The sequence below is a fragment of the Archocentrus centrarchus genome, chromosome 14, assembly GCF_007364275.1.
Source record: "Archocentrus centrarchus isolate MPI-CPG fArcCen1 chromosome 14, fArcCen1, whole genome shotgun sequence".
In the NCBI taxonomy this organism is placed as follows: Eukaryota; Metazoa; Chordata; class Actinopteri; order Cichliformes; family Cichlidae; genus Archocentrus; species Archocentrus centrarchus.
The window spans coordinates 25,212,000-25,237,738 of NC_044359.1; the positions used below are offsets into that span (position 1 = coordinate 25,212,000).

General features: G+C 42.5%; 3 protein-coding genes across 5 annotated transcripts in view; 1 reads left to right on the forward strand and 2 right to left on the reverse strand.

The window, feature by feature from the left end:
• The first annotated feature begins 268 nt into the window (after positions 1-268).
• On the forward strand, positions 269-3,548 carry rfc3 (replication factor C (activator 1) 3). The gene is made up of 9 exons (XM_030746797.1): positions 269-484; positions 1,348-1,485; positions 1,646-1,713; positions 1,878-1,975; positions 2,172-2,353; positions 2,475-2,611; positions 2,699-2,797; positions 2,885-2,954; positions 3,054-3,548. The coding sequence occupies exons 1-9, from the start codon at positions 398-400 to the stop codon at positions 3,243-3,245; spliced, it is 1,071 nt and encodes a 356-aa protein (XP_030602657.1). The 5' UTR covers positions 269-397; the 3' UTR covers positions 3,246-3,548.
• A 1,468-nt stretch (positions 3,549-5,016) lies between these two features.
• kl (klotho) lies at positions 5,017-15,127 on the reverse strand. 3 transcript variants are annotated; one of them, XM_030745832.1, is made up of 13 exons: positions 14,317-15,127; positions 13,189-13,619; positions 13,022-13,101; positions 12,726-12,888; positions 12,209-12,314; positions 11,619-11,762; positions 11,196-11,431; positions 9,238-9,433; positions 8,962-9,140; positions 8,715-8,822; positions 8,448-8,553; positions 8,137-8,263; positions 5,017-5,873 (listed from the first exon to the last, which is right to left on the reverse strand). In XM_030745832.1, the coding sequence occupies exons 1-13, from the start codon at positions 15,034-15,036 to the stop codon at positions 5,539-5,541; spliced, it is 2,931 nt and encodes a 976-aa protein (XP_030601692.1). In that variant the 5' UTR covers positions 15,037-15,127; the 3' UTR covers positions 5,017-5,538. The 3 variants fall into 3 exon arrangements, with proteins under 3 accessions (XP_030601692.1, XP_030601691.1, XP_030601693.1); XM_030745831.1 differs by having other exon boundaries at positions 11,619-11,768; XM_030745833.1 differs by lacking the exon at positions 5,017-5,873 and adding an exon at positions 7,247-7,398 and having other exon boundaries at positions 11,619-11,768.
• Positions 15,128-19,028: 3,901 nt separating this feature from the next.
• The window catches only part of pds5b (PDS5 cohesin associated factor B), a 37,476-nt gene continuing 30,765 nt past the window's right edge, over positions 19,029-25,739 (reverse strand). The window contains exons 26-35 of the mRNA XM_030745830.1: positions 25,539-25,653; positions 25,213-25,345; positions 24,981-25,100; positions 24,602-24,664; positions 24,339-24,481; positions 21,481-21,553; positions 20,467-20,885; positions 20,279-20,359; positions 20,009-20,114; positions 19,029-19,891 (exon numbers count right to left, since the gene is read on the reverse strand). Of these exons, the coding sequence (XP_030601690.1) occupies positions 19,859-19,891; positions 20,009-20,114; positions 20,279-20,359; positions 20,467-20,885; positions 21,481-21,553; positions 24,339-24,481; positions 24,602-24,664; positions 24,981-25,100; positions 25,213-25,345; positions 25,539-25,653 (1,286 nt within the window). The 3' untranslated portion in view covers positions 19,029-19,858. The remainder of the gene's footprint in view (positions 19,892-20,008; positions 20,115-20,278; positions 20,360-20,466; positions 20,886-21,480; positions 21,554-24,338; positions 24,482-24,601; positions 24,665-24,980; positions 25,101-25,212; positions 25,346-25,538; positions 25,654-25,739) is intronic.

The window sequence follows — 25,739 nt, forward strand, 5'->3', positions numbered from 1 at the left end:
GCTGCATAGTCATTGTCACTGTCTGCTTACACCTTGACAGGACAGGCACTAGCAAAGGTCACCTTTTGTAGACTGTTTTTGGAAATTACACAACGTTTTAAAGATGTGTGCTTACTGTGAATGTGAGACACCACGGTGCCAATAATATTGCTAAAAAGCTTCGTGAATGAAACATATATTCAGAAATTTGGATAACATTTTAACATTTTTGGCGCGGTATATATTTTTTTTCCTGCGCGCCTGTAGCAGATTTGTCCTCTCCGGCTCTCCGTAGCCGAGTAGGAAACAGCCGCGCGGGTTGGTTGGTGTGAGAATAACATTTCGCGGGAGATTAGCAAGCAGCAGTGTGTCTGCTGTCAACACGAACCACTCTAACATTCACTAAATCCATAAAGCAATGAGTTTGTGGGTGGACAAATATCGTCCGTCGTCCCTCGGGAAGGTCGACTTCCACAAAGAGCAGGCGGCTCAGCTGAAGAACCTGGTAAGAGAGGCAGGCTCGCACACGCTAGCTGTTTATTCACAAGATATTAACGGTAGCATCGTGATTAATGCCCCATATGAGCTGGCATCACCAGGTTTAACTTGGCAACATAAAGTGAAATGATTTCTTGAGCTGGTGCAGCGATTTTATTTGCGTGTACAGTTTGCTAAGCACCCCCGTTTATGTTAACGTGTCCGTTAGCAATGTGCAGCTTGTTTTATAAGGTTGGAGAAGATGTGAAAGAGTTTAGTAGATCCTGGATCAGAGCAGATATGGAGCCTCCAAGATTTTCCAGCATGATGTTCCACAACGCCCCACTGTGACACTATAATGGGGCTAAAAGTATTGACCTGGAAAGCCAAGTAACCCCTTTTATCTGATTATCATTTTAAGGCTCTAAAACCACTTAAAAATGATCAGATCCTCTCACACTTTCTCTATACATCCACGTTACACACCATCCTTTCCTACTCAAAATATTGCGCACATAGAACGTGTTGTTTTTTTTTTTTGTTTTTTTTTTTAAATGCTTGTACATATTAGGTTATCTTTCTTATCCTACTCATTTTGAATACTTGAATGTAGTGCGTGCAGATGCTACAGTTGTGGTCAGAAGTTTCTGTCCACTCATCATGTATATATTTGAACCTGTAACTGTATGTGCAGCTGAAAATGTAATACAGAAAGGTATATATTATACTGTTGATTATGAAAACTAAAGTTTAAAAGCAGTTATGTTTTATTTGTGTGCAGAGCATAATGTTTATATTTCAAAACAAATGCCTAATGGCAAATAGCTGATTTGAGAAATATGTTGTACCTATTCTAAGAAAACCCTAAAGAATTTTGTGCCGATGTTTCAGGTTCAATGTGGCGACTTCCCACACTTGTTGGTGTACGGTCCATCGGGTGCAGGAAAGAAGACCCGCATCATGTGTCTGTTGAGGGAGCTGTATGGTCCTGGGGTGGAGAAGCTTCGCATAGAGCACCAGACCATTGTGGTGAGAGGGGAAATAATTAAATAGTCACTCTCCCCAAGTGAATAACTTCCTCAAAATACACATTTCACATGCAGTGTTTATAGTTAGATCTCTGATCAATCTTCAGCTTAAATTGTTTTAAAATTAAGCTGCATTCCCAGTTTCTGATGTTTGACTGCAGGCTCCCTCAAAGAAGAAAATTGAGATCAACACCATAGCCAGCAACTATCACTTGGAAGTCAATCCAAGGTAAATACTTTTTTTTTTTTACTTGATACTTTTACTCCTAAATTTCAGACTTGCTTTTGTCTCCAGTACATACGACAGCTGTAGTTGCTATAAAAGGCCTTTTTGCCTCAGGTATAACAGTTGTTTATTATGAAACTTAAATATTCCTGTTCTGTGCTGTATAGTGATGCAGGGAACCAGGACCGTGTTGTGATTCAAGAGCTGATCAAAACTGTGGCACAGTCTCAGCAAATCCAGTCAAGCACACAGAGAGAATTCAAAGGTAGAAGTGAGACAGTTCTCCCTTTGTGCTCATTCAGCCTGTGATTAGCAGTCAAATGTACGATTACTTAACTGTAAAGACCAAAAATGTGCAATTAGGTTATTGTGTTTTCGCTGTTAACTAATTTCACCTGATGCCGCTGGCTGTGACTCATTTAGTAATTGGCACTCGTTTTTGTTTTTTTTTTCCTTCTCAGTGGTGCTACTAACAGAGGTGGACAGACTGACGAAGGATGCCCAGCATGCTTTGCGTCGGACTATGGAAAAGTATATGGCCACCTGCCGTCTCATCCTCTGCTCCACCTCTACTTCCAAAGTCATCGGGCCAATTCTGAGCCGTTGTCTGGCAATCAGAGTTCCCCTGCCGAGCACAGAGGAGGTGAGGGGGAGGTGGCGTGGTTTGGGTTGCTGTTCCTAATCAGCATTATTTGGAACATGTGCATTTGTTCATTAAGGTAACTTTTTCCCCTTTGTCTCTGTGGCCTTCTTGTTTTTTTCAGGTATGCAGTGTTCTTACATCAGTCTGTAAAAAGGAGGGTCTGCTCCTCCCACCTGAGCTGGCCAAGCGAATCAGTGAGAAGTCTGGCCGCAACCTCCGTAAAGCCCTTTTGATGTGTGAGGCCTGCAGAGTGCAGCAGTAAGTTGTGGCAAAGCTTATCAGTTTTTCGTGGATTGCAATTAAATATGAACATTTGTTTATTTAGCCTATGTTATTCTTTTCAAGGTACCCATTCTCAGTGGACCAAGACGTCCCAGAGACAGACTGGGAGGTTTATCTCAGAGAAACGGCTAATGCCATCGTCAGCCAGCAAAGTCCTCAAAAGTACAAGAGACAGAGTTGTGGTTCTGTTAGAGATTATCAGACTTGTGGCGATATTTTAATGAAAGTTCACTTCTGTCTCTGTTCCAGGTTGCTGGAGGTTCGAGCTAGACTGTACGAGCTCCTGACTCACTGCATCCCTCCTGAGATTATCATGAAGGTATTATTTACTTTGACATCTCCTGTCACAGTGTTGTGCAATTTGTGGTTGTCTTTTATGTAAAGAGTGTAAAAATTTCCTTGTACAATCATCTAACAGTGTCTGGTGAAAGAGTTGCTAAATAACTGTGATGGCCAGTTGAAGACAGAGGTAGCTCACATGGCAGCCTACTATGAACACAGACTACAGATGGGAAGCAAAGCTATCTATCACCTGGAGGCTTTCACTGCCAAGTTCATGGCCATCTACAAGAAGTTCATGGAAGATGGTTTGGATGCGATGATGTTTTGACTTCAAATGGACTTAAAGACCAATATTTTTCTGGTCAGGAGTTTAACAGCATGATGCTTTTCTTTGTTGCTTCAACACAACTTTCACTGGACTTCAGGCTTGTATTCTTTTAGGCATTGTGGTGACACTGACACAGTTAACCTCACAGTAAGTCTTACAGCACTGAATGCTTTTAGTGAACTTGCTGTAGGTGTGTAAAATGCAAATAGGATGATGTGAAACACCAAAAAAGAAGTTTTGATAAAGGCAGTGGAAAACAATGATTTGTACTGAACATTAAAATAAATTGCTTTGTTTACAGCATGTTTTGATGTTGCTCTGTGCATATGAACAAATGTATAATTCTTATCATAAACACACTTGACACAGACCTTTTTTGATCCTGAAATCCAAATATTGCTACGAGTGTCTGCTGGGCATTAAAAAACATGCTGCTGCCTACAGTAATGTCTGAGATTGTTCAAAGGCATGTAAAGGCAGCTGGAACATGGGCAAACAGGAATGTAATGCAGCATATTTCAGGACGAGTCAAACCACATGTGCTGCAGGTATGTAATCATGAGATCTAAGCCTATCAGTTAAGGCCACATAGAAATTTACTACAGTAACAAAACTGCCCAAACTAGTTACATTGCTTGGAAACACAAAGTATACCCTGTGATTCAATAAGTTGTAGAACCACCTTTAGCAGCAGTAAACTGAAGCGATGATTTCACATCATTGTGGAGGAATTTTGGCTCATTCCTCTGTAAAATGTTGCTTCAGTTCAGTGAGGTTTGTGGGCATTTGTTCGCAGCTCTCTTAAGGTCCCCCTACAACATTTCAGTCACGTTTCAGTTAGATGCTCCAATGGCCCAGTCTTTCTGTTGCAGATTTGCTGTTGTGCTTGGGATCATTGTCCTGTTGCATGGCTGCACATTTGTCTCTAGAATACTTTGGTACACAGAGGAGTTCATGGTTGACTCAGTGACTGCAGATCCTGTGGCTGCAAAACAAGCCCAAATCATCACCCCCTCCACCACCACCGTACTTGACAATTGTTAAGTGTTGGTGCTGATATGCTGTGTTTGGTTTTTGCCAAATGCTGTGCATCATGGCCAAACAGCTCCACTATGGTCTTGTCTGTCTAAAGGACATTGTCTTGTGGTTTATTCAGATGCAACTTTGCAACCTTAAGCTGTGCTGCCGTGTTCTTTTTAGAGAGAAGAGACGTAACACTTCCAAACAAGACACACTTGTTCAGTCTTTTTCTAATTGTACTGTCATGAACTTTAACATGCTAACTGAAACATGTAGAGTCTGAGATGTAGCTCTTGGGGTTTTTGCAGTTTCTCTAAGTCTGACCTTTGGGGTGAATTTGCTGGCATATCCACTCCTGGGAAGATTGTGGCATTGTGTTTACACACACCTGAATGCTCCAGACCAGCAAACTGCCAAAACATCTGCTTTTATAGAGGTGCTCACACTTGCTGATGATGTTTAATTAAACTGGCTGCTACTTACCTTCTTTATTCCTATGGAAGCAGTAAGAGTGTACTTATACCTGTGAGAACTTTCTTTCACAGCCATACAGCCTGTACGTTAAAGCAACTGGAACATGTTTCCAGGGTGAGTCAAACCATGTGTGCTGCAGGTGTGTAATTATGGGATCTAAGCACAGGCGTTCATGACATGTGAACAGATATTCACTACAGTAACAAAACTGCCCGCACTAGTGCAAATAACATTATTATACAAAAAACCTGCAAAATTATTGAGATCATTTGCATCTTTTGTTAAGTGTCCTACTGCATGTCTTTTAGAAGTTAACAGTCCTGTACTGTTTATTAAACTGAAAGTAACTTAGACGTGAAATGAATTTGATTTGGTGTGTATCAGAATTGATTTCGTGATGTTTTGATCCCATCAAATAGAGCAAATGTAATATGACTGAAGCTTCATTCATGACTCTTTCAGGAACATCATCATCATTTTTTGTAGTATTTGCTGCTTGGCTTAGAGAAAGAGGGAGTAACCCTGGACACAGTAATGTATAAATGTGTTAATCCACTTTTGTCTCTCCAAAATAAATAGATGTATGAGAGACTTAAGATTATCTAAAATGTACATGTTTTATTAACAATGGCTTTACAGAATGACTTATATAACACCTAAAATGTGAGGCTGATTGGCCCATGTCTTTAATCGGACCTCCTTAAACATCAAATCCAAACTAAGACAATTTGAACAAGCTCTGCGCTGCTGAAGCGCAAGCCCACTTGAGGTTGAGAGGCATTAAAAGCATTTCCTGTCATCAGTAACACTCCTTGTGTCTCTTGGCTGTATAGTAAATAATGAGGCCCAGGGTGATCAGTACCCCTGAACCTACCAGAGTCAAGAATCCCACCACAGGGCTCTTGACCAGGACATGGCAGCCCAGGCAGGGTGGCGCCAAACTGGGACACTGCTGGGGTGTTGCTCCTTGAATGGGGAAGCCATTATGCTCGATGATATTGCGATAGTTGGAGAGAGAGGCCTTGACAATGACTTCATCATGGACTTGGCCGTACAAGCCGAACCCTGGGTCCCTCTGGTCGTTCAGGGCATAGGCAAAGTAACCCTTCAGGTTTACCCCATCCAGAGTGTACGCTGCGGAGGGAAGAAACACGCTAGATAATCTGTTTTCTTCTTTCGGCTGCTCCATTTAGGTGTCACCACAGTAGATGATCTGTTTGCATTTCACCCTATCCCTCCCCCACCTTGAACCAATTTGTCACTTCTATCGCACAATTCACCACTGTCTCGCTATCTTTATACATGTCCTGCATCACCCTCACATGCTTCTCTTCCACTTCTTCATGCAGTACCACAGTTCCTCTCTTGGCACTCTATCATATGCTTTCTCTAGATCCACAAAGACACAACACAGCTCTCTCTGACCTTCTCTATACACTCTCATAGCAAATCACATATGTAGTGCTCTTTCTCAGCATGAATCCATACTGCTATGCACTGATTGTCACCTAGCTTCAACAACTCTTTCTCATAGCTTCACGTATGGCTCATCAACTTCATCCCTCTGTAGTTCTCTACACATCACACTTGTTTAAAAGCAATACTCTTCTTCTCCATTCCTCAGGCATCCCCTCACTCTCCAGGGTTGTGTTAAACAATCCAGTTAAAAAGTCTCCTGCCCCCTACCTCCAAATCAGGGGTGGACAAAATCTGGCCCATGGCCCACACCTGGCCTGTTGGGCTTTTAAATCCGGCCTGCTGAAGATTGGTACAGAATTGCCCAAATTCAGTTTAATTCAGTTCAATTCAATTTTATTTATATAGTGCCAAATCGCAACAAATAGTCGCCTCAAGGCACTCCAATCATATAATTCTGACTGATGTCGAGGATTCTGAGAATTGCTACAACAAAACACCAGATTTCAATGCACTGGCAGAAACAACACTGTTCCCACTAAAGGTAAATCTAAGTATTAACACTGTAATGCCTTTTTTATGTTTATGTTTTATATGTATGCATCTGGTGCTGGCCCGGCCCATCTGTCAAATTTCAAAAAGTCAATGTGGCCCCAGAGCCACCCCAGCTCCACAGTATGCCATCATGACCAACCGCCTTTCCACTCTGTATTCTTCATAGCTGCACTCGCTTACTCCTTACCTCTGCACTTCCTGATTCACTAACTTTCCTCCATCCATCCTTCTCTTTGTCATTTTGTACATTCCCCCGCTCCTCAAAGTACTCCTTCCATCTTCTCAGCACACTTTTCACTCATTAGTACATTTCCATCGCTATCCTTAATCACCCTAACCTGCTGCACCTCCTTCCCAGCTCAATCTCTCTGCACAGCCAATCAATACAAGTCCTTTTCTTTTGGCTTTGCCACCTCTCTCTTTGCCGTACACCTAGCCTCCCATTACACCTGTCTACTTTCTTCATCTCCCTAACTATCACACTTTTTCTTTGCTAACCTCTTTCTTTTCCTTTGAATACTTTCTGCTTCCTCATTCCACTACCAAGTCTCCTCGTCCTCCTTCCTCTGCCCAGAAGAGACACCAAACACCTTCTTAGCAGTTTTCCTCACTATTTCAGCTGTACTTTTCCAATCATCTGGCAATTCTTCTCTACCACCCAGAGCCTGTCTCAACTCCTTCCTGAACTCTGCACAACAATCATCAACATTAGATATTCAGTATGAAAAAAATGTTCATAAAACGTAATGAAAAATTAATATCCAATCTACAGTAAAAAAAAAAAAGTATATTTCTCAAAGACATTTTATATAAATACAGTTATTATTCTATAATTAAGTTAAAGAGCTGCAGTTGGTTACAGCTTGGTATTGCACTACATTTGAGTTTCATGAGCTTCATATTAAATATTAAATATATGCTTATTTATGAGCTTAGAAATGTTATATTACTGCTTGCATTTCTGTTTTTCACCAGCTATATGTTGTTTTCTGTATATAAACTGCTTTTAATGGAAAATGACCTGTAATTAGGATAAATCATCTTTATTGAGAATAAGTTACTTACACGTGCTCTCCTTACAGTAAGGAGTTAATAGCTGTTCAACCGAGTGAGATTAAAAACTTTCCTGCTATAAACTCCAGCTGACTTTTCCAAGAGAAAACAAACATGTTTAAACAGAGGACAACGTGTGATGCAATCCGAAAACGTATCTCTGTTGATATTTGTGTTTGCAGTTAACGTGCGTCCAAGTAAGCTGACCGTTGTAGGATCAGTGACCTAAATAGCTGTCTAATAATTAAGCCGTATGGAGGCCACTGAGGGAAAAAGACTTTAATCATCTCTACAGGACTGTACACAAATACATTGCTGACTGTCGCCCAAGTTGTACTGCATTAATCCTGCATGACCTGCAAGTTAGTCTCACCTTTTAGTGCTTCGTTGATATAGTTGTACAGGTAGTAAACTCTCAGGCTGTCTTTGAAGCGGGCTGGATCTTCCTGGACCCCATTAGCCATCACATAGACGGGTACATCACTGTAGTGCTCCTTCACCTTACACAGCAAAAAAAAAAAAAACCCAGCATCTGCTACACTGACATTACACTGAAACAATATTTGACCTGAGAGTCTTCTCATCCACTCGGTAGAAAAACACAAAACTTTACAAGAGAAGACAAAATGACTCAAGTGTACACCACAACCATCACAACAAACACTGTCACAGATCCAGTCTCACCCAGTTAAGCGCTTTTCTCAGACCCCAGGGCACGACAGGTCTTGGGGACATGATCCACGTGGTGTCTATCATGTGCTGGACTTCAAGCATTGCTGTGTAGGTGTATCTGCAGACGTGGAAATGAAACAAGTGAAAACGTTGCTATTGTTTAAAAAGTTATCGTGAGCCTGGATAGAGATGTATTCCTAAAACAAACTTAAAACAAAACGGGGTGTCCAGAGGAGATGGGTCCTTAACATAATAAAGGCAGAAATAGTTTCAGCTCACGAGTCTTCCTTGGCGTGAGTCACAAGCTTGGTACTGAAGTGGCTGATGGCAAAGAAGTCGTACGTCCCTTTAACCAGCTGTCTGTCCTCCTCATTGAAAACTGGCAGCCTGTGGAAGCACATAAAATATAACTAATATTTAAAAAGCACACACTGGTAGTTTTGGCTTGACACCATTAACTGTGTACACTTAATATTATTCACAGGGCTTTAAAACCGCACTAAAGTGTGAAAAAAAGCATTTGTACTCGAGTGAGTTCAGCTGACGCAGCCAGCCTCTCATCCCCACAGGATAGTCCCCACTGCCAAAGATGGGCTCTGCAAACCAGCCAACGCAGAAATCTAAAACCCTTTTAGCCGGCTCCACGTCTTCTCGGCTGAATGAAAACGCCGGCTCCACCCAGTCCATATGCAGAGCCAGAGACACCTGATAAAAACACAAAGAATGGCAAGTCCAGGTGAGCATCTGAGACTATTTAATTTCCCTGTTCACTACATAGATCCAGCTCCGCAATTCTACTCACCTTTCCACCCTGTGCACGTCTAAACTCATGGTCATAAGCATGCCAGGCCAGCGCGTGCGCCAGCAGCATCTGATGGCCCTCCTGGTAGCTCACCATCTCATCATTGGGCTCGTTCAGGGTGATCCACATCTTCACATGAGCCCCCAGCTCTCTGTAACAAAGCCTGGCGTAGTCTGCAAAGGCCCCTGGAGTCTCCCTAGTAGGAGAGCAAACAGTATCTACATTTAGAAATGTAATTAATGAACAAAGATGTGCCCAAATGTGGCATATTGTATATATTGGTCACAGTAGACCTTAAAACATCAGTATCTCACTGAAATTATTTTATTCTGCCAACTGATTAATCTTTAAGTCAAAATACTAAAAAACTTACTTTTTGTTTTTAAAATGTGGATATGAGCTGATCAGAGTTAATAGCTTTATATTTTTCAGTTAGATTCCACAGTAGGTTTTCTCATTTTTGTGTTAGTTTTTATTTGGTAATTTTCATTTAGTTTAGTTTCCATCTTAGTTTTAAACTTTTGCTTATAATGTTTTTCAGTGCTGGAGAATTGTAATGGGAGTAATCTCGTTGCTTTATAATATGTCTAATAAAAATAAGTATATACAGTGCTGTGCAAAAGTCTTGAACCATCTCATTTCTTTATATTATGTCAGGGAAACAGGAGCAACAATTTACAGCATATAAGGCAAAAACAGAGTTTGTACAATTCTAACAAGCTTGACAATCAATATTTGTATGAACACATTTATACTTCAACACAGCCTGAACTGAAGGCCGTGTGTTTTGTCATGCACAAGCTGAAAAAATTAATATTACCAGTCAGATTCTTTCCAGATGGTATTGCATGGTGGGTCAAAATCTGACTGTACTTTACTGCGTTCATAATTTTATCCATTTGACAAGATCCCCAACACCACTGGCTGAAATGCAGCCCCAAACCATGCCATGGTTTGGTATACCTCAGCCTTTTCTCCCTGTTTCCCTTCCTTAAGAACGGCTTCTTGACAGCCATCCTTCCACTGAGACCATTTCTGATGAGGCTTCAGTGAACAGCAGATGGATCAGCTGAAGGTCCAGCTGCATCTCTCAGGTCCTGTGTCAGGTCTTTTTTTTCTGTTTCTTAAGGACATGACTTTCAGGTACGGTTCATCTGCTGTAGATAGATTTTTTAGCCCTGTTTTTTTCCCTCCACTTGTCCAGTTTTCTCACATTTTTTAAGGACACACAGTACACCACGCTGAGATATGATAAATTGATCATTTTATGCCTGCCAAACTATCTTTGTCATTTTCTGTAGATTCAACTAAAGAACCGGGAACAAATTCTGTGTTTTTATAACAGGCTGCTAGTGCCAAAGAGTCTAAAGATACAATTTAAAGCTGGTTCTTTGCTAAGTTGTCTGTTATGTGTAGACACAACGCTGGTTCATTCCTTGAATTCGGTGTGGTTTTTTTGTGCAGGAATAATTTATAGGTCAGTGTTAAGAGGCTTAAAACACAAAAACGACCGTCTCCTCCTCCAAAATATAAAGAGATGAGGGGTGGATCAAAACTTTCACACAATACCGTAAATACTCAACATTTGAATCACTTACATGTGAATACAAATAATAAATAAATAATGGTGGATATCACGAAGATTACCACTATAAAAAACAATGCCAAATGTCACTAATTCAGTTGATTGCCAATACATCTGATTTCAAATGTTGTGACTGGTGGGTTTAGTAGCTCTTTATTACAGGAAAAGAGCGCATACAGCAGTGAGTCATAAAGCCAGTGAGAACATGGACAGACATGTTCCTGGGAACATCACTGCATGTTTACTTTTACATCACAGCAATCTGTAAATTATTGTAAACTGTAATAAACCATAACTGATGTTTATTTGGTCAATTTTCAAGCTCAAACTACGTCAATAATGCTTAACTAACAGAAATAAGAAAACATCTCACCTGTTCAGCCACCTGTCGGCAGTATCCAGCGGAGCCGGCAGGCTGCTGCGCTGACGGGTGTGGTGCCAAAGAGTGACCACAGGTGTGACGTTAGCCTGCAGCAGCTGACGTGTAAAACAGCGGTAGTACCCCAGCAGAGTGGTGTTAGGATGAGCTACATCACCTGTAGGCACCAGAGCTGACCAGTTAAGAGAGAAGTGGAAGTGGTTCACTCCAATCTGCCTGATTTCTTCTACCTAAGGAGAAGTAGGAGGGACACACACACACACACACACACATACATACATTGTATGTTTTTAGTAGAAATACTAAAAATGTGTTGCAGGTTCAATACAGGAAACCTCCCTCAAATCATTAAACCTTTACACTTTCAAACCTTGTACCCCAAAAACCACAGAAAGGTAGAAGGTGGGTAAAATGAACCTGTTGTCGGATGGTGGCGTAATCGGCACAGTGTGGCGTTCGGTGTAAAGGTGGTGCACTGAAGCCCTCCAACTTCAACAGCTCTCCATTGTTGGAGATGTTCCAGAGGTAAACACTGGGGTCTGCAAACTGGGTGGGTGTGGTCTCCACCCGTGGGAGTAAAGGAAAAATGGCGGAAAATGATAGAACAGCAGTTTAACAGGATGACCGTGTGAGTTTCTGTGGTTTATGATTAAGAGAGGATCCATTGCTGTGCCTGTTTCTGAGCTGAACCTTCACCCTAAAAACTGCAAGCTCAAAGTAATGTAACACATGATGCAAGTTAGACAAAGGCAAGAGATTTTCTTGTCATTATCCCTTTCACAAAAATCATTTCAAATAAGATATTATAATTACTGTATATACTTTAGAAATGTCCAACAGAGCTGTGAGTTAGATATACATGTTATAGAGGTTTGTTCATTCAGCAGCCACATAGATGTTCAGGTGAAAAACGTAGTTATCAAAACTGATACTGTTAATGTTTTACATGCAGTACATCCACTATTTCCTCCCGGTCTCAGCATGCGTGCACAAACAGCCACACATACCTGGATAGAGTTGGCTGACACTCCCCAGGCAAAATCACATGGGAAGACTCCTTGTGCTGGTCTATTCTCTGGAAGTTCTGGGAAACCGTTCTTCTGGATGATGTTTCTGCAGGAATTATGACAGAAGAGCCTAAATTTAGGACAAACTCTACTGATGGAAAAAAAAAAAAAATCTCTGCACATCTCTGTAGATTCAGATGTAGTCAAAAGTTTACATCCACTCATCATGGGCCTGAATGTATTAAAAAACCTTAAAATCATGAGTGTGCACAGATAGTTATACTCTAAAATTTAAATATCTGCCACTTTAGATCAAACGAAATTCACATGTTCTTATTTGAGTGAAATTATTACATTATTCCTGTAGGTTATGATGGACAAATCTCCACATGAGAAAACGTGATTGGCTGTGCTACTGTACTGAATTTTATTATCATAACATTCCACTGTTGGATAAATTCAGCAGATATCTCAGTGTTGTGCGCCTTTCTCTAAATGACAACAACTGAACATGTACCTGTAAAAGGTGGCAGATGTCTTTGGCTCCCGCTTCATGTCAGGAGTGTTGAAGTCCACAAAGTAAAGTCCCCGTCGTATCCCGTATTCTCTGTGCCACTCAAAGCCGTCGATCAGGGACCAGGCAGTGTATCCAATCACATTGACTTCATCTATGATGATTGCTGTGTTGCAAACACAGCGGGACAGATGGCCCGTGTTTAGATTCAGTGTGAAGATATCTGATTGCACTTGTTTTTATGACCGTTTATGCTGATATGAGAAATGGAAAACAGTTTAGCTGAGTTGTAAACTCACACTTTAGTGCCTCCGCGATGAACCTCTTGAGGTAGTACATGTGTTTTGGGTCTTCTGTCTTGGTGTTGCCGAGGACATACCTGTGTGGAAACCGAGGTGTCAACACAGACATGAAATTAAATGACATCACAGAGGTGCAGTCAAATCAGCACATCACCTACACCTACCAGCCACTCTGCACCACAAAGATGGGGGGCTTGTCATACTCCATGTTGACCCAGTAGAGCAGCATCCTCAGGTCCAGATCCTCCTGCTGCCCAAACTTCAGGCTGTCGTTGATCAGATGGAAGCTCAGCGCTGCTCCGTGGGACAGGGCGAAAAAATCAGCTGTCCCTTTCACCTGTTCGCGTTCCTCCGGCGTGAAGGAGGGCAGCCGTGAGCCCAGCCTTGCCTTCATGCAGGGGGGGTAGTCTCCATCTGTGAACAGCGGCCGGGCGAACCAGCCCAGGACGTGGTCCAGGGAGCACTGACATTGCCTTAGGCTTTCCAGGCGAGTGCGACTGGGTTTGATCCAGTGAGAGGCCAGGGCCATGGACAGTTTGCCATGTTGTCGTGGACGGTAGTGGCGGTCGTAGAGATGCCAAGCAGCTGCGTGAGCCTGGAGGAGGGAGAAGGGCAGGTAAACAGGGAGAGGGATGATGGTTGGAAGGGATGAAGGTGGGAAGGATGAAATGAAATCCATCAGTGCAGCTCAAAGTGCTTTAAAGGTAAAAGAAAATAAAACATATGAATTAAAGACTTCAAAGCTACAAAAGGAAAAATACAGAGATCAAAAGTATTATAAGACCTGGGAGATTATTATTTTTTCAGCAGTCCTGAGAGAAATAAGCTACTGATCATGACAGCAACTGGATCAAATTCCCATTCCCATACAATCACCCTATGCATTATAATGGATTTTATAGATTAAAATGACTCAGCAGTTTAAAAAAGTTGTCCTTGCTCCACCAGCTGCAACAATAACATGCTCCTTACATCTCCACGTAAGTCATAAATGTCACCAAGCTGAAACTTTTCACACTAAAGTAAATAAGGCCAAATAAACAATAAAATGAATTAAAATGAGCATGGCAAGCAAAAGCCAATTGTTTATGACTCTGCAATAATGCAGAGTCATAAACATAATTGAAAAACAGGTCATTTCTTCATTTTATATGTGAGCCCTTCATAACTCCTATTGACTACACTCTATTCACCAATATAAACAAAGACATTACACATAAAAGCACATAGAAACATCGAAAATCACTTTATGGCATACGATCACTTTTTGGCACAACACCTCCGGCACTCACCTTGAGCAGGTTGTGTCCAACCCGGAACGGAAGATCAGGGTCGTTCTTTATCCCGGGAGCGACCACTCCGGTGCCATATCCATGTCGCGCCACCACAAACGGGTTTTCGATGGTGATCCAGTACTTCACATCATCGCCGAAAGTCTGGAAACAGAAGTCGGCGTAGTCTTTGAAAATCCCCACAAGCTCCGGGTTGCTCCATCCGCCGAGGGTCTGCTGCAGGTGGTCTGGCAGGTCCCAGTGGTAGAGTGTGACCACCGGCTGTACGCGGATCTCCTTCAGCTTCTTAAGGAGCGTCCGGTAGTAGTTGGTGCCGATTTCGTTGTAACTGCCGCGGGTGCCGTTGGGAAATATCCTGGACCAGGAGAGGGAGAACCTGTAGTGGCTGACCCCGAGCTGTTTAATGGCTCGGATGTCAGCGTGGATGTTGTGATAACTGTCGCTGCCCACGTCCCCGGTAATCATTCGTGTTCCGCCGCGCGTAAAAGTGTCCCAGATGGAGAGTCCCTTCCCGTCCTTCTCAAACGCGCCCTCCACCTGGTACGCCGCCGTGCCCACCGCCCATATGAAGTCTTTGGGGAAGGTATCGTAGAGGAAAGCCTTGTCACCCGGATAGGGCATTTTATTGAAGCGACCCCAGGTTTTCAAGCCAGCGTTGGGCTTTGCGGTCACGGAGGTGAAGAAGGCAAGAAATGTCACGAAGGTGAGGAACCCCTTCATGGTTACTGACAACACTGGCTTTGGATGTCCACTTTTTGAAACAGGTTCTCATTTAATTATGCTTGAAGGCTTTCAGTGACTAAACAGAGGAGCGCAGCCAGCCAGCTGTGAACCCCCCCCCCCCCCACACACACACACAGACACACGCCGCCTCTCTAAATCTATCAAATATTAGCCAAAGCACCTGACGCAACAAGCTCTCCACGCACACAACATGAATGACCAAATGCCTAGCAGGGACATATAAGGTTTTTTTTTGGTTATAACTGATGGGACATGGCTACACTGAATATATTTATTTTGTTTGTTCAAACAAGGCCACAAACAGGCTTTTTCCCCCTTTTAATCCGAATACCATAAACCATTCACAGCACAGGAGAGTGGCACAGGTGCAAAAACCTTAATGTAATCTCATGTATCCTCAGCTGGCAGATAACCTCATAACCGTATTTGAATGTTACACATCAAGCGCAATATAAACTCATCTACATTTCTCACTGGATCCAATTCAATCAGGACCCCACGCGGGAGGAGGACGGCGGAGGTGGACAGAGAGGGGAGAGGAAGGCTTGAAGAGAGGATATGCAAACAGCAGAGTGAGTGTACCCTGCAGCACAGCGTTCACATCGCTTCCTTATCTTCCTGCTTTCAGCTGGGTTGCTTGGAAACTCAGGCCTCTCTCACTCTTGGCTATTTTGGTCCATACAGCTGCTGCATAAACATGTGGAGAGGCACGCAGCTGCCAGCCTTACACCCCAACTCTAAACTGAACTTATTGGTCCCTATATACAGTATTAATGCTAGAATTATATTTTAATGCAGATAGTTTTTTTTTTTAATGTAAAGACAGCAACAAACAGAGCTAAAACGATTAGTTATGAATCAGTAAATTTTTACCCGGTCACTCATTAGAAATACACAAATATGAAAACAAACCATAACCATATTATGTAAACAAAGTTTTTAACTCTATCGAATAAAAACTCTATAAAGATACAGGGACAGTTTGCCTCATGTTGAATGTCCTAATAAGTGACCTTTTATGACAAACGTGTCAGACAATTTTTTTTATGTTCCCCCCCAAAAAGAGAATTTATCAGTTTGGAAAAGCATAAACTTCACTTTCTGAAACCCACATTAATGACATCAGATGAAGCCGGATCCATAGTGTGAGAATGTTTTTCAATAATGAGCTCTTCATCCATCCATCCCTCCCTCAGTTACTTATCCAACTAAGGTCCTTTGGAGGCCGCTACATACTCAGGCCAGGGCCATCACAGGGCTAATGTGATCTTTATAGGATAAAGAAATCATAATCATCATTATTGCGGAACCTAATGTGAGGCAAGAAATGTGAGGCACCTTTTACAAACCGTTCTTCTCGCTCAATTCCACGAGCTTGAGCAGAAGTGTTGGGGATGTGGACGCTTGCTCGTCAGTGCAGTGCAGCCTCGCTCTTGTCATTTATTGAATTTGCCTTAAAAAGGCAGCTGGTTTATCTAATGCAGGGACACAGACTGCGCAGCATGTGATTAACCCCTTAACTGGCAGCAAAAAAATCACCTGACAAAAACTACATAACACCCTCTGGTTATTATTGGCTCTGAACAACCCATTTCATAGCCTATTAACTGGCTGCGTCTGGTCCGCCGGCCGAATGAAGTGCATTTATATGGCAGGCTAGACCCGCCCATTTTGACTGACACCTCATTCGGCCAATCATGTTAAGAAATGGGTTTCCCAGAGCCAATAATACTCAGAGGGCGTCACGTAGCTTTGTCAGGTGATTTGGTGCAGCCAGTTACATGATTGGCCGAATGATGTGTCAATAAAAATGGGAGGGTCTAGCCTGCCATATAAAAGAGACTACAAACGGCCCGTCACCGGGCCCTTGCCAGTTAAGGGGCTACGGGCGCTCACGGATCATAACCTGAAGGCAGATTGTGGCGTGTGGGTGTTTTTCCACTGAGCCGAGCTGCACTGCAAAGTTCAAAACTCAAGTGTGTGTGTGCATAAACAATGAAGAGCACAGCTAGTTTCATTTACAACACAGGAAGAGCGTCCTCAAACGCCGGATTGGACAGTCTTTATGTGCTGCTTTACTCACTGCAAATAAATCATCCACATATAGACAGAATCCATGCCTGCTTGATGGGCACTCTTACAGCAGTTTAAAATGCAAACTTTAAGATGGGTTAAAAGATTCAGAAGGATACTGGCCTGTCTGTTTTCATTAAACATCTCAAATCTGTTGAGGTCAGTTCTTGGGTCCTGACACCAAGTGTGTCAAAAAAATCCTTACCACACACCAATTGTACAAGTTTGAGTGTGTAATGAGTTAATATATGAACTATATCCTGTAGAAAAGAATTACTCATGAGGAGTTTACTGGAAAAATGTATATAATACAGTAGATTACACTGCTCAAAGAAATGAAGGGAAGACTTAAATCAAACACCAGATCTTGATGAATGAAATACTGAAGTTGAAGATCTTCACCGACATCGGTGGGTAATTTGTTGAGAAGAAAGTGGTGCAACAACAGAGGACTGGGTTCAAAATCACTCCAAAAATTAAAAGTTAAAAGCTGAAAGGACAGGCTGGTCCTATTTGCAAACCTAATAATGATCCTGATGAGACAGCAGATGGTGTCCCAGGGGATTCTTTCCCAGACCTGGATCAGGCCGTCACTGAGGTCCGACCTAGACGGTCTGTGGCGCTATTTGGTGACATCATAGTCACCAATTCATAACATCCCAAAGGTTCTCAGTTGGATTCAAGTCTGGGAAACATGAGTGCCAGTCAATGGTATCAATGTCTTCATCATGGAGCTCATCAGGAATTAAACTTTGGCCACACGGAGCTGGACAGCATCCTGTACCAGCATACAGTCTGAGGAATTCATCCCAGTTCCTAAGAGCAGTCAGGGTACCACTGCCTGACATGTGAAGGTCTTTGTGACCCTTGCAAAATATGCCTCCCCAAACCAGTCATCCTGGATGATGCTGCAGGCAGTATAACGTTTGCCATTGTCTCCAGACTCTTTCCCGTCTGTCACATGTGCTCAGTGTGAACCTGCTCTCATCTGTGAAGAGGATGGGACCAGCTCTGTTGTTCTCAAGCAAATGGCAGTTGAGTTGTGAAGACAGGTCCTACTAAAGAATATCAGACCCCATCATGGAGTCTGTTTGTGACAGTTTGGTCAGATATGTGCACAACTAGCCCACTAGAGGTCATTCTGTAGGACTCTGGCAGCTCCTCTTGTTCTTCATAACACAAAGGAGCAGATATCGGTCCTGCTGCTGCATTGGTGTTACTGTGACAGCACAGATGGGTGATCCTGGAGGAGCTGGACTGCCTGTGCACCCTGAATGGGCTGCAGGTACCATCTCATGCTGTGACAAGGATACCAACAGTGAGTCACACTGTCCTAACAGGACAGAAGTTTAACTGCCTTTGTGTTATCTTGTGACAATTGAATGTTCCCTTAATTGGTTTTAGAGCTGTGGAGTTTTATGTAGAGAATTACAGTCCATAAAAAAAATAAATAAATCGACACACAAGCTGCTAATTTCTGTCTGCTTCATGGTGCCACAGAATTTGCATTTCAAAAGGTTAAAAACCTACAACCAGTTTTTAAAGAGCAGCTTTTTTCTCATCTCACCACTGCAGGAAAATCATGCTATAAAAACATGAATCCCATAGGTATAAGTGGCATTTGAGAATTGGGAAAAAAGAAAAAAAAACAATCAGTAAATTTATCAATTCTGTTTCCCTGGACTCACCACCTGTTTAAAATAAAAATGGCATAAATTTAAAAACATCTGGCTAATACTGAGGCCGTCCCCCTCAGGCTGCAAACACTCCAAAAATAGAAAAAAATATTTCTGTTCACGATACTATTCCAGCATCAGAGCTCATCATGTTGACCAAGGTGAAAACCACTTCACACAAAACTTCAACGTGAGAATAAAGAGAAAATGAACATGTCAGGTTTTTATAGAGAATTATATTGATACAACAGATCAGGGTCTGACTGGGTGGATGTGAAGCCAAGTTAATCAGCAGTGACAAAAACTACAACACAGCTGCTCATGACTTCCTGCTATCAGCAAGTACAAACCTAAAAAAAAAGAAAATAAAGAGACGCACACTACAATCATTTCCAGAAGCAACTCTACAGTTGGACAGGGTTCTGACATTTCAATATATGCTGTGTAAAAAAAGAAAAAAGGGTATTAATATACATAGCTGTAAACAAAAGAGCATGTTTTATTTTTTTTAAAGTAAATTCACACATTTAATGTCTCACACACACACACACACATACACACACAAAAAAAAGGTAACTGTTAATCTCTTTCAGTTTTTAAAAAGTAGGACACAGAGGGAAGTTTGATAAGCAATACTGCTTTTTGGGAGCATTTTAATAATATCAGCGGGTCACGGCTTTACAGCATCCCCCCAGTCAGCGTCAAACACAACAACAGAACATGAAACAGACATAAGAGACTATTTACAAGAGTGATCTATTTTTTTTTTTCCTTTGTTTTTCTTGTTAAAATCATTTCTACTTAATGTGGCGAACATCATCACAATGCAGCACAAAGCAACAACCCACAGCTGACGATGCGGATGTATTGATGTAGTGTGCACGTGGAATATGCAGGTGTGTAAATTCTGTGAAACGGTAGGAGCGTCGGCTTATGAAAAGTTTTAAAAAGTTCAAAGTCCATATTTTCTTTCTTGCATCATTCCTCTGTGACTTTAGAGGAGACGTGCCGTCTTCTTTTGTCCTTTTTATTTATTTATTTATTTTAGTTCATCTTCGTCGCCCGGCTGCCTTCTTGCGACCCTTGGAACAAGAAAAAAAAAAAAGAAAAATGAACAAATAGCTGAGCATATGAACTCATTTATAATACTTAAGTCATTTTAAGACACACAAATGGTTATGAAAACACAAAACCAGTACCTTCGGTGTTGGCTCGTCCTCCTCCTCCTGCTGCTCCTCGTCCTCCTCCTCTTCCTCTTCCTCAGAATCATCCTTAGTGGCAGCTGCCTTCCATCGACCACCGCGCCTGGATGCCACGGACAGAATAGGAATACCTTAGCGGTCAAATATTAGCTGATGTGCTCTCGGAGGAGCGGCACAGTTGCTATAGGTCTGCTGGTCCTAAATGTGCACTGACAGCTGCAGGATGTGAAAAAAAAAAAGAAAAAATAAAGCTAGTGTGCATCTTACGTCGGTTTCTTGGCAGCCGGCTGAGCTGATTTGGGTGGACGTCCTCTCCTCTTCTGTGGCGTGGACTCTGCCAACTCAGATCTGTTGAACGAAGACAAACAGAAAATGACTTCCATCAAAAATGCGTCCTGCTGACTGTTACAGGAGGAGCAGAGCCCACTCTTCTGTATGCACAGGCTATTTCGTACCCTTGCGATCGTCGTGGTGCCCTGGCTTGCCTTCCTCCCCTGGTCTTCACCTCCATATTTTCACTGCTCCTGTCATCCTCTTCGTCTTCATCCTCTACTTCCTCCTCAACCCTCTCCTCGTCCTCATCCTCTTCCTCCCCGTCCTCCTCTGGTGGAGGAGCTGCCTTCTTTCGCCCCCTTCTGCCCTTGGAAGGCGTATCCTGGCTGGGAGTAGCAGACTTTGGGGGGCGGCCCCTGCGACCTTTCTTGGGCGGACTGTTCTGTTCGTCCTCCGGCCGATTGTCTTCATCCCACGGGTCCTCAGAGTCACCCGTAGAAGTCGTGTTGGCAGCTGCCTTCTTACGGCCACGCTTTGGCTTGCTGTCCTGGTCGTCGCCGGAGGTCACACCCCGTTTGCGACCCCGGGGTTTTTCAATATCCTGTACACAAACACAGTGTTTACGCCTTTTTTTGTTTTCCCTTTGTTTCAAAGTGAGAACAGAGAGACACAGACAACCATTCATACCTTTGGGCAATTTAGAATCACCAATGAACCTAACCCCACTAACTGCATGTCTTTGGACTGTGGGAAGAAACCCGGAGAAAACCCACACAAACACAGGGAGAACATGCAAACTCCACACAGAAAGGCCCCGGAAAAGGCGGATTCAAACCCAGGACCTTCTTGCTGTGAGGCAACAGTGCTAACCACCACACCACTGTGTGGGAAAAGGGAAAATTTCTGAGGCACATGCAATCATGCATGCAAGTCATTAATGATCGTTTACACAATTTGTACATGTTAATCCAGTCTTGACTCCAGGCCAGCTGGTGTTTGCACAGTTGAATCATAAAACGGAGACACAGGGATTTACGACAGGCAGCACTCGACTGAATCCCAGCAGCACATTCTTTACTGCTTTCCGTGAGCTTCGGTATAATTTTGGATCATGCTTTTGCTTACATTTTTTCTTTATATATATATATTAAAAAAAAAAAAAAAGCCTCACATCAAGGAAAGGAGACTTTTAATACCTTGTCGACGCTGTCTGCTCTCTTTAGGCTGATGTCCTCGTTTTCACTGTGATCCATCTCTGTGCTGTCATGCCTGAAAATAACAATTATTACTTGTTACTATATTTATTTATTTAAAAAAACAAACAAACAAACAAACTGGGGTGTAACGAGTGACACGACACAATAGTGCAGCAGATAACTGAAGCAATCTTTCAAAAATGAACACAAGCAGCCATCACTTACATCTTATGAAACAACTGGTTTAGAATTTCAACAACTGAATAAATATTAATATTTTACTATTGATTTATATGCTTTTCACCACAAATAAGTCAAATTTAAAACCTGAAAAAAATCTTCAGTGATAACTGCAATGACGCATGTTACATGTGACTCCAATGGCCTGACAGCTGCACCGTGCTGCGCAGGTCGAGGGATTACTCTTTTACCCATTTGATGGCACTCGCTTAGAAATTCACAGAGTGCCAGTTTATTCCCGCTGATTCCAACAAATTCCAAGTATTTGATGCATTAAGGCTGCTTCTCCTTTGGCTCAGCTCTGTGTCTCATGCTGGCATGTTTATCCAATTCACGGGAACATATCCCAGACACTGGGTGAGAGGCTGGGTACCCCCTGGGCTGGCAGATCGTTTGCAGTCACACCAACAACCACTTTAGAATCACCAGTTAAAATGACAAGCGGGTCTCTGGACAGGTTCAAAACCAGAACCTTCTTGCTGTGAGGAGATTTCCCAGCTATTGTTTTATTGGCTACCTCATGTAACTAATCTAACTAGCCAATCAAGTTATTTATTCAGCAATCTGAGATTCACGACAGTGTGTAATTTTCTGTAAGAACTTATAAATGAGTTTTTCCATTAGAGTATCCTCTGTCTTTCCAGCACTTGAAGCACTTTTTGCACTTCAAGCTGGACCCACAGACATTTTTTAACGCTCGTGCAGACATGCACACCCAGATGGATGCGTCGGCGTATTTAGGGAGAACACTTTAGCCATGTTTCCATTAGTATTTACTCAGCGCGGCTTGACTCAACGCAGTTTCAAGGTGTTTCCATCAGTACCTGGTACCAGGTACTTTTTTAGTACTCACTCAACCAGGGTTCCAAGAGGTCCGAGGCGATAAGAAAATGTGACGTGGAAGAACAGCATGCCACTAGAGCCGCCTTTCCATAAGGAACTACAGTAATTCCTCACTTATCGCGGGTGTTACGTTCCAGGAGGTGAAAATCCGCGAAGTAGGGACACTATATTTATTTTAATACTTATAATTATTTTAGTAGTTATACACAATTTTAAGTTTTTATAAACCCTTCCCACACACTTATACACCAAATATATACATTACTGTACAACACGTACTACGCATGTAAAGAACGAGTACCGCAAAAACCCGCGAAACAGCAAAAATACCGCAATAAATATTTACACTAATATTTATACTAATAGTCCGTGAAAAGTGAACCGCGAAGTAGTGAGGGATTACTGTACTTGCCGCAATTTGACGGCATTTCCATTAGAATCAGGTACACTTTGCCGGTCCTTTTTCCGTACTCACTCACCCGAGGTTCTAAGTGACCCGAGGCGATAAGAAAATGTGATGTGGAGAACAGCATGCCATTGATTGGCCAGGGAGTGTCATCAATAGCAGAGTCATGAGAGCGACTTCTTCACCAGAATCAACCGTGCCATTTTTAAAACCCGACAGCAAGAAACTGGAAGCACGCAAAGCACCGGTTGAATGCCCAGACCAACAGTTTGCAGCGGTAGTTTTGCAACATGAGAGCCATCTGAAACACTCACACAGCATACATATTATAACCCTATACTGCCGGGCGATCGCCACTGAAGCACCCGTTACCTGCCCCTACTAGTCGAACAGCTGGTTAGCACAGAGCCTGAGGCAGCTGATCAAAGGAATTTTGAATTACCGTAATTATGCGACTGTTTGTCCTATCGGAAAAATTCAAACAGTTTCTGAAAGCTGAGGAACTGCACTTCACAACCAACATGGTTATTATGGTAATTGTTGCCAGAAGTACGCAAACGGTGGCACTTCTGAAGTACGCTGAGTCGATTATTGGTGGTTTGGTGGTATAGAGTTAATACTTAACAATAATAACCTTCATCCTTCATGAGCTGCTGTAATGCACAAATTTCCCCATCGTGGGATCATTAAAGTTTTATCTTATCTTATCTTATCTCTTATCCATTAAAACACTGTACAAGGGACTTATGCATGATGATGATGATGATATTAAACTGGCATTAGCTATGTTAGCTTGCCTCTATCTCATCCATTGTTGTGTTTTGAGCTGCATACAAATTACGAAAGAGATAACTGCTCACACTGCTATATCGACTCCACCCACATCAAGGTGGTACTCAATTGCAATGGAAACAAAACAAGACCGTGCCGAGTCGTGTTGACCCGCGTTGAGTAGGTACTAATGGAAACCCGGCACCTGACACGCAGATGCAGGAGCCAAGGACTGAACCACTGAACAGTAGACAACATGCTCTAAATCCTGAATCACCATAAACAACAAACTTTTCAGGGGTCAAAGGTAACAAGTAAGAGGTTCATCCAGATGTTACTGAAACAAATACTACTGCTTGCAGCAGTGCGAGTAAGACTTCGAAAAATGGCTTATCTAAAAAATAAAATCTTATTTTCTGCCTTTGTCAACAGGCGTCTTGAAAATGGCTTCCCTTTAATGTTATCTACTGCACTACAAAGGGCATCTGGATAAATATGGGAATACTGTGAGAATAACTGAATGTATGGAGCCTGTTCAGAGTCTTTAAGCAGGCTAAAATATTGTTGGTATTAAATGAACTAGTGTTACATCTCATACCTGCTCTTGCTGCGTTGGGGAGAGCCCGGGTTGGACGAGGAGTCGTTACTGGTGGTCTCCATACGAGAAGATTTACTCTGGAGCTGTTTGCCCGCTGACGACAACGGCTTGTTCACGGCGCCCAAAACATTAGCCGACTTGGGCTTGAAGAGGAAGGAGAAGCGGTCAGAGCCGAGCTGTGAGCTGGCGGTGTGTGTTCCAGCCAACAAAACTCAAAAACATCATGAGTGAGCCAACATTACCACTTTAAAGCTCAAGCTTACCTTTCCTGGTGTGAAGAATGCCTTCATCTCTGCTGGGAGATAATTTTTTGTGTTGCTGAAGTTCTGAAAGAGAGCGAAAGCATATATCGGAGTTTGTTTATGTAGAGAAAACAGCAGCAATTACCAAAAAGCTGAAACACAAGCTGAACGCTCACAGCAATCTCATTAGACAAAATGTTCCATTTTTTTTTTTTTTTATCATTTCTCTTCAAACAAGTGCATGTTTATACAACACTTGAGAAAAAGACTACTACTTTCTTGTGTGTATGCATAAGAATCTGCTAACACTAAAAAGGGCTGTCGTTTATTACAAAGCAAAAGACAGAAATGGTCTGCATATTTCAAACTCTGGAAAAAGCTTTGGGGTGCAGACACCGACCTTGTCTGGTTTGGTAAAGAAGCACGTTGGCAGCACGGGGTCTTTTGGAGACTCCAGGCTGTAAGTGGTGCTCTTTGACATGATGATGTGCATGGCAACGTCACACACCGTGTAGAGTTTCTGCACAGAAAACACAAACGTCAAACACAGTCTGCACGGTAGCACCGATGATGGCAGCTAAAACGGTGGGCGGATAGTTACTGTTCACATTAGCGGTGCATGTAACGAGTACCTCGTTAGTTTTGGGATCGCTGGGGGCCTGAGCGTCTTTCGTCTGCTTGATGTTTTCCACCATTTTTCTTATGAAGGCGTGGCTGTTGTTCTCATTCTTGGCCATGATAATCTCGAGGACAAACCACAGGGCCCTAACGAGGACAGACAGTTTGACATTGCAGGTAGGATTTATGAATAATAGCAAAAACTATAATTATAAAAAGTAGCTAAATTTGGGACTGCATTTCCCCCTAACGTGACTAAAAACACACACACCAGGTTAAACGATTTTTCCATCTCATTTTTCATTCTTCTGTGGCAACGGCTTTACAGTACACCACTTACTCTTTAATTTCCTTTAGCTGCTCGATATCTTGTACTTTGACATAGTCTGGGTCGTGTGCCAGAAGGTGGATGGTGTAGGGCACCACATACTCCGGCAGCAGAGAGAACAGCTTGTCTGTGGGTACACACAAGGGATTATAACACCAATAATACCTTCGTCGGACGCCATCTAAAATGGCCAGATTTTGTTTTGTTTCTTTA